This window comes from Syngnathus floridae, chromosome 1 (assembly GCF_059516105.1).
Source record: "Syngnathus floridae isolate MCC-2025c chromosome 1, RoL_Sflo_1.0, whole genome shotgun sequence".
NCBI classification, from domain to species: Eukaryota; Metazoa; Chordata; class Actinopteri; order Syngnathiformes; family Syngnathidae; genus Syngnathus; species Syngnathus floridae.
In genome coordinates this window covers 23,233,068-23,247,924 of record NC_142413.1, presented here as the reverse complement: position 1 = coordinate 23,247,924, position 14,857 = coordinate 23,233,068, and the positions used below count along the sequence as shown (strand labels likewise).

Here is a 14,857-nt window from a genome sequence, read left to right as displayed (position 1 = left end):
CTAATACACCATAAGGTGACTCCCACTATACAAAGAAAATGCCCATCGTAGATGTAATCCACCTCAAACCTTAGAGGTGAATTTTGTCACGTCTCGTCCCCAACTGCTCCACTATGTGTCTGTTGTCTTGGTTTCTGTCTGTGTGCTTGCCCCTCCCCTCCTCTGTGCCCATGATCAGTGTGATATTCCCACCTGCCTCTCGTTACCTGTCGTGTATATAAGTCCTGTCTGCCCCTCACTCCCTGTCGGATCATTGGTTGTGGTTGTTCGGTGTTGGAGTTACGTTGTGTGTTCCTGTCATGAGGTCTTTTTGGTTCCTGTTGTCGTCCGGTCTTGCTGTCGTCATGTCCCGATGTCGTCTGGTTTCACGTCCCGGTCAGTCATTTATGTTATTGTGGTTACGTCGTGTCAGTTTGCCTTTTTTGAGTTCACCAATAAACCCTGGTCCAAGCTGCACCTGGTCGTCCTGCTCCATGCTCCACCCGACCGTGACAGAATTTAAACAGAAGAACTCGGTCCAACAAAAATTAGAATGAGTTTTGGTCATGTTTTATATGTATATTTTAGCATATATTCAAAGCGGCAACAGGCTCGCCCTGTTTTCCGTACCCAATTAGCTCTGTTCTAGGTAGACAGACAAAAATGTGATGTACCTTTGGGGGAATCTGGTTGCTGCAAGTAATACTGATTTTATACGACAGACCAAACTGGTCACGAAATAAAATTTCATGAGCATGCACTAAATTTCTGATGTATAACTCCTTTCTTTAAAACTTGTATGGCTTGTGGCGCCAATTAAAATTGAAGTTTGTTATGTAGTGACTGAATTGAAGTTAGCAATACAAAGACAATCTAAGAGTCAAACATGCTCACAGATGGACTGGAAATCTATGGAGCAGTGCAGGTCACAGTGCATATATTCAGTTGCTAAATGGCAGACATTGACTGGTCAATATTGTTTTTAGCTGTTTTAGTACAAGATATGGTTAAATTCCTTTCCTGGATGGTTGTAACTGATAAAATGCTTCACCAGAAAAGAAAAACCGTGTGATAAACTCCATATATTCGTGTATTTGTACTGTAGTGTCACTCATGGGCGCAAAAGGCCTCCATCTTTATGTAGCACAAAGCCCATGCGGTAAAGATGTCTTCATGCCACGCTGCACTGACTTCTGTGGTCCCATGTTTGTGACGGTGCAAAGCCAGAGGCAAAGAGAGTGAAGTGTGTCGGCCTGTGCAGCTGATAACATGGCCTCCGTCACACTCTGTGTTTGCTGCAGAGCGATTGCTTTTGTAACACGCTACAGTATTGAGATTATGAAATTGCTGTCCTCAGTGGTCTGATTCCTTGAACTGCGGTCTAATGTTGCGCCTCTAGTTTCTAAAGCCAATTTTTAAAAGGTTTACGCCAATGGGGATTTTTTGTGTACCATCAATTGTTTTATTCATCTAGATATGTTTTGTAGATGTGCGCTATTCAAAAATGGTAAAATACTTTCTGGTTCCACAGACCAGTGTCCTTGTTATGGAAGGATGTGCTGACAGAATGAGGAAGAAGCTTCTTCAGAGTCTCTTACGAAGCTCCAACATCTGGCCAAGACCGAACGACATGCAATTGCTTTCTAAATATCACTGGCTTTGGGCTACATCATTCTTGCTTAATGGCATGTTTTGTACAGTATTAATCCACTCATTTATTGGAGGAGACTAGTTCTAATTTCTCAGCAAGGAGAGCACGATTACACGTCAGCTTGTGCGCTAAGGGCTACATTCTGCTGACACATCTACCGTGCATGATATAGGAATTTGTGCGTGACTATCAAAAAAGGTTTGACTCATTCAAGTGTGAGGATGGCTGTAAATCATGGAACATGGAATTTTCCAGAGACTTGAGTGTCGAAGAAATCTATTACAAAAATTGAGCGCACTTTAAGTATAAAAATATCTTATGTAGGGCATGTGGACGTGTTGTCACAAGCGGGATGTGCACACTGCTTCATCTAACACAATGCACATTGAGTGGCAGCATGTACATTTTATTCTGTTTGAAATAAATCCAATAAAAGCAATTTAACCAGAATACTACTGTACTTTTATGACTGGATGTTTGGTGGTTAATCAATAATAAGCAGGTTGCCCACCGTTCAGGTCACTTTAATGTATTGGACGAACAAATACAAATAAATGATTCAATATCTAACTCACTATTGAGCCATTACGTTGACTCGTTGTTTTAATGATGGGAGCTCTGTGCCTGGGCTGTTCACGCGCATCAGTAAGTGTTGGTGACCATCATGGGGCAGGTGTTTCCCAGCATCATCAGCTATTTCTGGACAGTTAACTAAATCAAAACATGTAAAATGATGTTTTGCTTTCATGGGCCACTGGACGTTCTACAGTCTTTGGACTGCGAAAGACAAAAAACATCGCATGAATGTGTGCAGAAAGCACGCAGGACCAAATTTGACAGGAAACTGCCACAAATTAGGGTGGCTCCAGCCAGATTCTAGCCTGAGGATGCCAAAATGACAGATTTGAGAGGACAGCAAAACATGCTTCCAAAGTTAGATAAATCCAAGAAGTTTGAACCATCGCCAGTGCATGATGTTGCAGGAGACCTCAATGTACCTCGCAAGTCTTTAATTCCGTGAGCACACAGGGTTTGACTTTTTTGCAACATTTATACCAAAAGAAGAGGTCTTAAAAGAAAAAGCATGTACCAAGAGAAGAGGTAGTACAATTAAGGAGTAAGTGAAGTAATGGACTCATATTGAAGGCAGTTAAGACTCCAGGGTTGTCGCTTGTTAATAAAGTAGAGGTTGGTTGGGAGAATATGCACAAGAGTGCCACTGTGCGGCATTGATTAAACGCCGGAGGATCTTTGCTGGCGACTGCCAGGCTGACATGTTTCAATTCGGCTGGCTCCATCTGTGTAGCGACTACCGTATTTTCTGCACTATAAGGCGCACCTAAAAACCTCCAAATTTCTCAAAAGCCGACAGTGCGCCTTATAATCTGGTGAGCCTTATATATGGACCAATATGGATTTGTGGATGAGGACTAACTTATTAAAGTAAGCTTTACGTGTTTATTTTGTGTGTTGTGTGATATTAACGTTTGAGCAACGTTGAGTTATTTATTCTATGCGCCTTATAATCCGGTGCGTCTTATATATGAACAAAGTTTTAAAATGGGCCATTCGTTGAAGGTGCGCCTTATAATCCGATGCGCCTTATAGTGCGGAAAATACGGTACTTGTCAGCAGAGCACACAGCGTCCCTAAGTTTAATACTAAAAAACACAGGTAAAAGTAACTCATGATTCAGCTCAGTTGTACTGAAATGTAAAATCAAAAGTTGACAATGTGCATGAGCAAAACAACATGAAAAAAAACTGTGTTGCGCTAGATTTGAGTCATCATTGCTGATCTAAGACATATGTCCACAATGTGTTGTAGCCTGTTGGTCCAAAGTAATCATCGACAGACTGCTGCATTTTCCCAAACACCTGCTGTTGTTGACAAATAACTGAATGCCAGAATTGTACTCAACCTGCTTTATTCTTGTGAAATCGTTTATCCACGGTATGCACCTCCTCTTAAGTCAGCTGACATGTGTTCTGTCTATTCCATAATTCTGATTGTATTTAATAACTAATATGATGATGATTATTTCTCTTTATGATTTTGCTTGAAGCAGTCACACGCTTTTGCTCACCCTTCATTCCCGATGATTTGTTCAGGACCTTCGAGTGAGCACTGACTCACCAGTATGCACTTCCAAATCATACATAGACTCTGCTCGACCGGTAGGAAACACCAATGCTGCTGGGAGCATGCTGCCAAAAGAGTTTCATTAAGCTGAACAATACTGGTGCCAGGGATTGAGCCTGCATTACTGCAGTGCACCAGATTGCCCAACATTATTACTATCCAATGATAACAGAAGAATCGAATCGGAACAGGAACTTCAGCTTGGGTGACATTAACTCAACTCGACTGAACTCAACTCTATTTATAGAGCACTTTGAAACAAATGGGCAAGCCTTTAAAATTAATGGAAATATAAGAAGAAAATTTGATTTGGTGCTTTTCTTCATTGTGAGCCCAAGAAAAGATTATGGCAAATCCTATATTTTAAACAACTTCTCATAAAAATCTATTCTATTGATTGTCTTTCATGTTCATGCAATACTTGTGGAATCAACCTCACAATGAGAAAAAGACAGCACCTTTTTTGTCCCCTCATACAATACAGAAGCCAAAATTATTGGCTTTCAAGTAGATTGCATCTATGGTTGTACCAAATGGGATTTGTGCAGAGGTCGAGTTGAGGCGATAATGCAGCATGGCTGGGGTTTCTTAATTGCTGAGAATGTTACACAATCACCCGTTTTCAAATCTCTGTTGCATCTCTGTCTTATCTCAATTATGCAGACACCCTAATAGGTCTAATTCCTTAAATGTTTTTTTTTTTTTTAATGCTTCATTATTAGCCGGATGACACGGCGAACCAGCAACACACTGCAATGACTAGCTCATTTCTGCTTCACTTAGCTGAAATGAGACTTGATGAGTTATGCACTGTGTTTTTATCAAACAAAACTACAAACTCCAATGCATCATTATCCTGCACTTTGTGAAGAGACATCAGAGTAGAACCATCAAAAGGCTACACTTTGACACGGATCACAATGACTTGGATCATTGAGGTCACAAATGTGATGTCCTGTCAATCTGCTAGAGAATCTGCGGAAAGCAAAGAATCAATGTGATGTGATCATAGATTCTTCCCCTGGGAACAAGTCAGTTGTGGGAGAGGATGTCAACTTTGACCCCTTTTGGAAAAGAAATGTCTCCTTATGATCACTGGGTCATTCGACATAAATATTTGACCGATTTCTTTTCACCACTGTAGAATCGCACAGGCTCTTTAATGCATTGTATGGATCATTTAAGGATTTTCAACATGGGTAAAGTAGTTGATCCATGTTAGCCAAGGTACATGTACAAAATGTACCAAATGAGAATTCTTATCAGATTCCTATGATGTCTTTTGCTACATTGTCTAAGTGTGACTGAGAATTAACCAATTTGAATGGCATGTGTCACTTGTACTTGCTAACAGTTACTACTCACTCGTCCTTTTATTGTTGGGTGTTATCAGTAAAGGCTGAACTAAATGTTAACACCTTAAATTAACATTTTTCATCTGCCCATGTCCAAAGTCGACTGAACCACCTGTTCACCACCAACATTCTCTAAGAATGTTACATCAAAGTGAATTCAACTCAAGCACACACAGAAAATAAGGTGACCTGCTCCCGCTTCAGCTCTTTAGCCTACCCATTCTGCTGGGTCAAATAAAACGAGCCAAAATTCTGGTAAAAATAACACTGCTCAAAATCCCCATATACTCAATAAGTGGGGTGGGAAAAATAATGTGGCATATTTTGTGCATTTTTTTTTTTTTTGAACGCTGAGAATTCAGATTCTTAACAAAAGCACAGTGAGTGCAGTATAGTTTTCTTTGGTTTTAAATGCCCAAAGATGGAGTGGCCACCAATCCATAATGTACCCTGCCTCTCTCCCAAAGTCATCTGGATATGCTCCAGCTCACCCACGACCCTAATGAGGTGAGCCGCTATTGAAAATGGATGGATGGATTTAGCTTGCCAAAGCAGATGGTGCCCCACCATTGATTTTATATCATAAAAATGCCACAGTATACTGGACACTAAATGGGCCAAATTATAGCATCACTTTGAATGGAGAGGGAAAAAAAAGAGTAACGCGTGTCTGCAGCATGCAATGGTCACGCAGGCACGGAGCCAGTTATTGGCCACCAGAGATTGCAGATTGCAGTGCTTCCTATTGATTGGCCGTCTAATACAGGCAAGTGCGGGGGTTATTCCAGGCTGTTGTAAAGTGTCAGGTTGCAGCCTTTTAATTTAATGTCACATCAAGTTTGACCAACATTGGTCCAATCAGATCTCCTCCGCACTCCTTCCCCCTCCTCCGCGCTTTCTCTCCCTCGCTCTCCGTCGCGCTTTCTCTCCAGTGCACCTCAATGAACCTTATTGGTGCACTGTGAGCGACCATCATCTGTCCACTGGATTCCGGTTGCCAGTTTCCCGAACGAACATATGCATTTGCCTAGCTTCTTCCCAAGGAGTTGAACAGAGAGGTTCTTGATGGCAAAAATGGCACAAATCTTGGTGCTGTTGTTACTGTGGCTGCTCGACACATCATCCGCGGGATTTCCTAATCAGATTAATATCGGTAAGTGATTTGCGGATGGAAATCTGTGGTTTTATTTAGCCGTGTAAAATGTGCACAGAGGATGTCCGAACAAATTAGTCTTTAAATAAAGAATGCTGCAGCCCTCTACTGAATTGTTTGGATTTAAACAAAACGTGGATGAAGCGAGTTACGGGCGGCAGAAATGATACAAAAATGCATTTGGTTGAAATAATGGAATAATAACAATGTCTTGAAATGCGCGATGATGTACTAATAAAGAGCTAAAAGTGACGCGCATGATGTGATCGCGTTGTTCCCACTTGCAGGGGGTCTCTTCATGCGCTCCACGGTGCAGGAGCACAGCGCCTTCAGGTTTGCGGTGCAACTCTACAACACCAACCAAAACAGCACCGAGAAGCCTTTCCACCTCAACTACAACGTGGACAACCTGGAGTCCTCCAACAGCTTCTCGGTCACCCACGCGTGTGAGTAAGCTGCTACCACTCCAAACGCGCACACTCAGCACTGATAAATGATGTACCCAATTAAAGGCATCTATGTTGTGAGGTAACAGTGACGATATTTTGTGACTGGCACGCTGGACAGAAAGTTCCCCTGGCAACAATGTACACATACTAGCCCTGCAGTATGTATGTTGGTTGGACTTCATCATATAATTGATTTAGAAAGGGTTAAGATAAGGAGCATATAAAACAGTAGAGGATGACACGCATTGCCTTGCTCTGAGCATTTTTATGAGCTCTTTTATTGGTCATATACAGAATGGTGCAGAGCGGACAAATAAGCTCCCCCCTTTGAATCGCAATTAGCAGACACCGAGTGGATAAACGAGAAAGGAATGGAGTGGAGAGTGACATTTGGGGATGTCATTTGAAAAGATGAGCCGAGTGAATGGGGCTGCCTTTCAGAGCCAAAACGCCTCGCCTCCTCCTTCATCCCTCTAACCCCTGTGCTGCACGGTCATAATGGCCCCTCTGAGTCTCCGCCCGCTCCATCGTCTCACTCCCCTGGTGTTATAGAGCATCTCCCCAGCATTGCAGAGTCAGCTCATTAGCACCCAGCCCTCATAGCACCTCACCGTGCTGTCATTGGGCAAAAGGGTGGGGAGGGGGAGAAAAAAAATCTATAGCTCCCACCCGACCAGCAACGGAGTTGATCTGCAGAGGAGGTGGGCCGGAGCGGTGAGGGAAATGAAGTAGAGCATCATATTGGAAGCAGCTGAACCGCGAGGACCCAAACGAAGGCTTCCGACAGAAACAATAAGCAAATGAGTGTGAATAAATAATAGATAGTACCATGCAATTTCACGCACGTTGAAGAGGAATGGAAGCATAGGAGGGAAAAGGCTTGATATCGGAATCTAATTAAATTCACGGGCAGACTGAGCTTTGGTGAGAGGATGGGGCTCCTGTGGGAGCCGTGGCCCATTTCTTCTTTCTTGCTGCCATGTTGAAGCTTTTCCATCAAGAGAACTGTCTCAGGACGGCCTTAAACTTCACACGCACCGACACTGTGAAGTTTGACACGACTACTTTTAAAGGCCCCTCATCCGTCAGAAATGGAAAAAATAGAAAAATGACAATCAAATGTCACTTGATAATTTGGAAAGAGAAAAAAAAAAAACCTTCAGCGTCAGCACGGTGGACCACTGCGCTCTGGTTTGTTTGTGTTGGTCAACATCGTGACATTGATAAAACCTCCAGTAAAGTGTACCAAGCAGAGATGCATTCATTACTTACAAGCTGCATGCCGAGGTCCAATACCACTTTTACAGTATCATACAAACATCTCACATTTTTGAAATGCTGTATCTTTTTGGCCATTGTTTTTTAAACAAATACAAAATGCAAAAGTGTCTCAAAGTATTTATTATTCTCCATGAACTAGGAAGTAGTCTGATATCTCCCAACCAAATGTACAAACAAACAAAAAAAAACTATACATACAGAGACATTTTACATAGACTGAGTTATTTATGGCCATTATAGTATTAGCAAAACAAGTCTGACGTCATACAGTATGCTGCACGTCTAACAGTTGGCTCGTGTACAGCTTTTGTTTCTTTCTTTGTAGATGGCAAACCACCAAGCAACTCCTGGCTTGGCACCCAGATTACATTTCATTTCTTGTCCATGAGAACAGAAATGTAAAAATGGCAGCGGCTATTGTGAAATTTAAACTGAAATTCAACTTAAATAAAAAATGATTTTGGTCATTCAAATATACCAGAAGGTTGTGTTCATACTTAAATCACACATTTGGATCCGGAACACTCAGTAATAGCAGTAATAGCATTTTTTAATATCTATAAATGGATTATAATTTGCCCAGTAGAATACATGATATCACAACCTAATCGAATAGCACTTTGTGGTGTAAGTGTAAAGATTAACCCTGACCCTTAAAACATACAGAATGTGTTGTTGCCCCCTTTATTTAACCTGCTCAATATGTGGAATCCAAGATATGATAAACAGGGAGACAGGTTTAAAAAAATAAAAAAAATAACAGATAAAATTTGATAAAGCTCACCCATGATGATAAGGCATGAGCATACGGTAATTATGCAGTGTGTTGTACTCAAGACGACCAACGCAACTTGTGTTGTGACATTGAAAAATGTCGTAGTTACTTTACTATAAAAATTACTTCTTTCCTAAATACCAGATTTTAAAAGCAATTTAGTTAGATTACACTAGATAGTCACTTTGTTACATTCGGAGTCTGCCTTACATTAAATAACCAGTTGTGTCAATACTTACTTAGAGGTACATTTTGAATCATGACATCCAAGAATAAAACTCTTACATAATATCAACACATTTTGTACTCATGTAAGTAGCAATTATTTTTATTTGAAAAAATAAATCTTCAGTTAACATTAAAACTGACTTATTTTTATATTTAAAACATTTTTATAGTCCACTTTTTTTTCGTTGCACTCGGTTTTGCCTGAGATATTTAACTGTTAATGTTTTGGCAATGGCAACATTTATAATGTACATTGTTGGTAGTAAATATGATGATGCATTTGGTGACTTTATACAATGACAGCCTCGTGCAGACCTGGGCAAAATACGGCCCGCGGGCCACATCCAGCCCTTTGTGCGTCCCTGTCCGGCCCGCATGAGGCCAATCGTAAATTATATTTGATTACAACTCAATTTTAAAAAAAAATCATCTGTGTCGTGCGTGCAATGCAACTGTTTTACTTTTAGTTTGAAACGCGTCACACTTCCGTGTAGCGTACGTGTATGTGAGCTGTGCGTGAAGGTGAACAGTGCAAAGTAATGCTGCCCTCGAAATGTGTGCTGTCCCTCAGAAAAGAAAAGTTGACAAGGAGTGCCGTGTTTTCAACAAGAAACACTGCCAAGTATTCCTTTACAGAAATGAAAGTTAAAGCCGTGTGCCTGATTTGTGGTACACAGGTCGCTGTGTTTTAAGAATATAATTTGAGTTGTCACTACACAACCAAGCATGAGAAAAAATACATCTGTCTGATAAACAGCACGCAACAGAGGCTGATGCATTGCTAGCAAAACTGCAAGCCCAACAAGGACTTTTTATCAAACTTCACACCCAGAGATGCAGCGGCTTTGTCATTTGAGGAAAAGTTAAAGAAGTTAAGAATAAATTGTACTGATTAATGATTGTGTTTTTATTTTACCTATACACCACAATTTCACACAGCTTAATATAGATATAAACAGAATAATTGTATTCTTCTAATTACCAGTACCAGCTATTTAAAATAAATAATTTAGTGCATTTTATAATGGAAGAAAATTGAGCACGTTTAAGTTATCGTAGGTGTGGCCCTCTGACACAACTCAGGTTTTTGATGTGGCCCCTTGTAAAAATTAATTGCCCACCCCTGGCCTCGTGGGTCTTTCTCTTTAAGCTTGAATGTTGTACAATCTGTTTTTTTTTTTTTTTTTAATAGACCTATTGTGACTTTGCAACGTAACTGAAATTTGAGCACTGAGAAAAGTATCACGTTAGATTAGTCATTACGTTAACAATAAAAAAAAAAAGCTACTTTCTAATACGCTACCAGCATCACTGAACACAACACATCTCACACAGAATGAAATATTGACAGACCATCATTAGTCTCCTCCCCAAAACTGTGGGGTGGGGGGAATACAAAACGCAAGAAATAATAGAAGTGAAGAAGGAATAGCAAAAGCTTGGCTACTAGCTTTAGCTTATTTAGTAAGTATACCACAATGTGGTCGCAAACGCTTCTCCTTGACATTTTTATTGCGGTACGAGGTGAGGCACGTTTCTCAAAGACTCAGCACAGCCAGTTGCTGCTCTAGTTGCGTCTGGCAACAGCACAAGCTTCAGCTCACTTCCTAATCGGCTATCGTGCTGTTTTGTGTCGTAATCATGGCATCCCAAGATCGGCGTTGACCACACACGCAAAGATTTACAAGCAGAAATATTAACTGTGTATTTCAAAGATTTACTGTCATGGACCCTGTCCATTTACAGAACAGATCAGGGAGGGAAAAACAAAAATCACTCTTAACACACACCACACCACAGGATAGTAAAATTCAGCCCAGTAGCAGAATGTGTGCACCTCGTTTTAAACCTGAGTGAAATATGCACTTCCAAATATGCAAGGCACACAGTTTAGATTCCGATCTAAATTGTCAAACGTGCGCAAGCCGCGATAAGCAAAGTCAACAACATTCCAAAGCACTTCAGATTGTCTCTTCCAAGACAATGAAAGAACAATGAAATAAATCAGGTCATTAAATGAGATTCATCTGCAGACGTGCAGGCCTCGGAGGCTGAGTGTCCTGTGTCGTTGAGTTTTACATTTGTCAGCATTTGTTGTGCAAGCTGTCACTGGTATTTAATCGGATGCTCAAACTTCCTCTGTCGTCAATAGTTCCCTGCGCATGATTCAGGCCTTTTATGAGCAACACAGCATAGTACATTTAATTTTCATGAGGTGGCAATCCACTCAAAGACGTTAGAAAAGAAGCGTTTATGTGGATTTGGGGAGTTAATCCATTTGGAGGCAAGCATTACTGCTCAATCGATTAAAAAAAAAAAAAACTAGCACATCCTTTAAAACCAATATAATAGAGGCGTGCTTACAGTGAGTTAAATTAAACAGCTTTGTAGAAAGAAAATATTAGAATTCACATGTATGATAAATGCAGAGTGCCAGGACAATTTTCTTTCAAGAAGGCTGAAAGCCTTTTGATATTAATTGAATTAGTGACCGGAAGCAAACAAATGTGTGGCAGCGGTTATCCTAAAGGCTCGGCTTTGTAGCCAAGCTTTGCAGTTTGCTTTGGTGGAAAGGCTCATTGCTTTGAAGCGACATCAGAAATTGGGAAATGTGTAATTACCAGCGCAGGTTCTATAATAGCGGCGCTAGCTGGGAGTCAGGGTTGCTTTGAGAGAAGAAAAGAGGAGTTCAAAGCAAAAGGGGAGCAGTTTGAAGAAAGCACAGCGGACAGCGTTAATGTTGCTGATGGTCACGGCTAACCAACTTAATGACCCCGCCATCCTTTTCTCTTCTGTTTACTCATCCTCTTCCTGTCTTCCACCTGGGGCGGAAAGAACGAGCCCTTCCTGTACCTTTCCTCGACACGCTTTTTAATCGATTACTCGCCTTTTTTTCTCTCCACGGCGCATTCTGCAGTTTTGCTCTTGAAGCTCATTTTCATTTTCCTCATTTTGTCATTTCATTAATGGTTTGCAGCCATTTTTCCCCTTTGAGAACATTTATTAAATGCCTTTTTTCACCAATATTGAACTATCTTCAGCCTTTTAGTAACTTCCGATGATCGGGCCGCAGAAGAACGCTGACGCAGATTAGATGACACAAGTGACTGTATTGAAAGAGGACAAAGATGCGAGGAAAGCAACGCAATGCCTCATTGTAAACAAAGAGAGGAATGTGGTTAACACAGCCTGGAGACATTCATACTGCGGTATTGGTACAAGCAATGCGCCTCAGAATCATTTATTACTTTTGCTGCATTCAGCTCGGATGTTGTGTAGCTTGCACAATATGTGTTCCGGATGATCTATGGTGATGATAAGTGAGAAATATTCTCAAGATGAAAAATGTTCTCTTGGGGGTAGTGTCAGGGTCCAAAAGTTTAGGGAGCCAACAAAAATATTAAGAGTCACGAAGAACAGTTTTCCTGCAGCAGCTTTGAGCTTTGCAATGTGTTGGCCAATAACACAATGCATTAGGAGAGTAATGAATATTCAGTGTCTTCCAGCCACCAACATTCTGACAATGAACACAACCTTAAAGACGAGCCAAACCCCCAAATATTTTAAGCAAAAACAAATTGTATGAGCCAGCACTAGTCAAAACACATTTCTGATTAATACTGCACTCCTGGAATAATAACATAACTAGATAATTAATCAAGGTGAGGTAGGCGTCAAGAATGTGAAATTGTCATCATCAGCCGTTGATCTGTACAAATAATTGTGAGCAGTGTCCCTCACATACATATACACATATACACTGCATTTTTGGAGTTGTTTTTGTTGCAGCGTAAATAGATGGTTAACAAAGTGACAGGAAGACATGCTTTTTTTCCCAGTGTGTGGCCTGACAGAGACACGTTGTGGTCAACACAAACCTCTCCTGTGATTGTTGTAGTGTCTCACTTTTCTCTGCGGGCTATAACTCAATTTGAAAGGTGTGACCAAAGAAGCATGGCAGGGGAAGCTGGGAAAAAGAAAGGGTGGGGTGGTGGTTGGGGGGGGGGGGGGGGGGGGGGGTTGAAAGCGGGTTAGATGTCGTTGCAGTGTGTGTGAATGGAAATGAAGACTCCGGAAGGAGGAAGACAGAGAATGTGCAATACTGAGGAGAAAGACGGCCGATCCATTGCGGTTCAGCTGTGGAGGCACAGATGGAGGTTTGTTTATGGCACACATGCAGGCTTGTGCATATGCAAGTGTGCGTTAGGACAAACGACGAAAAACATGTGCAGGGCCAGTCAATGCAGACACGACTCGTAAAGCATGTTGGTGCAGTCAAACTGTAACAGCGTGTGTCTAGCGAAGATGCGCTTGATGCAGTGCACCACATATTCTGTCTCAGCATCCTTCAGATTTCTTCAGAGCTCATATGGACTATCATTATTTTTTCTTTTACCAAGGAGAATTTTAAGTCCTCTCATTTGTAGCAAGGAGGGTGTGTCTACAAAAAAATGCTTGATAAAAACTACAGCGCGTACAGGGTGAAGAGAGCTTCAGAATATGTTCCATACAATCAGGTAGATGTGTTTCATCAAAATGTGTTTCTTTTGTATAAAATTCTTGATTTCTCATGTCCTCGATTTTTAATATGGACTTATGGTTCACAGTGAGAACACTGCCTCTTGCAAGTTAAGGAGGGAAGTTGAGAACACATTTGCCGCATTGGAAATTAAAAATGGACACCGATTACTAAGAATAAAGCTGAAATGAAATGCCAGTTTATCGATCGGGTCCCGCACAAAGCCAAACTGGCGGCGCCATTACTGTGACGTCACAAGTTTTACATCTGGATGTCAACAAACCCAAACAACATGGCAGATGATAGCGACAGCTCCATATCTAGCGGCAATATTAGCATCATTTTATCCGATTCAGAAACCTCTTTTGACGCAGAATATGATGAATCTAGCAGTTCACTTGGGCTGAGCTGAGCACATTTTCTGAATTGTGCCCCTCCCGTCACTCTGGTTAGGTTGGCATAGTAAAAAGTGCTCTTGGGGGCTTTAGAGTGCCGAGTTGATCTCGGCACATGAAGACATGACCACCTGCAACGTTTGGTTTAGGTTTTATAAGCGTTTTTTAATTTTATTGCTTAAATCGCATTTTCTCGACGAGCTGAGCACGTTTTCTGAATTGTGCCTCTCCCGTCACTGTGGTTAGGTTGGCATAGTAAAAAGAGTAGAGTGCCGAGTTGCCCACTGCACATGGAGAAATGAACATCTGCAGCGTTTGGTTTAGGTTTTAGGCGCATTTTTAATTTAATTTCTTAAATCGCATTTTTTCGACGAGCTGAGCACGTTTTCTGAATTGTGCCCCTCCCGTCACGCTTCGACATACTTTTCAAAGTCAAAGTCTCAAAGTCTCCTTTATTGTCAATTCCTCCGCATGTCAAGACACACAAAGAGATCGAAATTACGTTTCTCACTATCCCAGGGTGACAAGACAGTGACAACGCACATACAAGTAAACAACACAGGAAAATTAAAACAAGAAGATGAACAATAAGAGTGATAGCACGCTAGCCGCTCGCGATGCACAGCAGAGTCCGGAAAGATGACAGTCAACCAGGCCACTGTGAACACGAGCACACAGCAGGCACGCATTCTCCGGTTCGTGGATCCTATCAGGCGAACGCAACCCATCTTGTCGTCCCGCGAACGAACGTACACCAGGATAATGGAAGGCACGGCTAGACGAGCTGGGTTGGCCGCAAACCTCCGCGCTGGCCCCTCTTCTCTTTTTGTTTACATTCACTGAAGCTAAACGCGTACAACTTGAGACGTCATGAGACGTCACTTCCGGCTGGCGGCTCGGTGCAGTCAAACTCGTCTGTGCGGCAAATTT

The 14,857-nt window shown here is 41.5% G+C and overlaps 1 protein-coding gene across 4 annotated transcripts in view; it reads left to right on the top strand.

Moving 5' to 3' along the window:
- Window positions 1–6,047: 6,047 nt before the first annotated feature.
- Window positions 6,048–14,857, top strand: part of LOC148404666 (glutamate receptor 3-like) — a 93,392-nt gene continuing 84,582 nt past the window's right edge. For 2 of the 4 annotated variants that reach the window (XR_015861142.1, XM_088388494.1), the window contains exons 1-2: window positions 6,048–6,280; window positions 6,568–6,726. Coding sequence is in view for 3 of the 4 variants with exons in the window: in XM_088388494.1 (XP_088244620.1) it covers window positions 6,193–6,280; window positions 6,568–6,726 (247 nt within the window). In the remaining variant the exon portion in view is untranslated. The remainder of the gene's footprint in view (window positions 6,281–6,567; window positions 6,727–14,857) is intronic. The other 2 variants (XM_088388481.1, XM_088388474.1) reach the window with 1 other exon arrangement.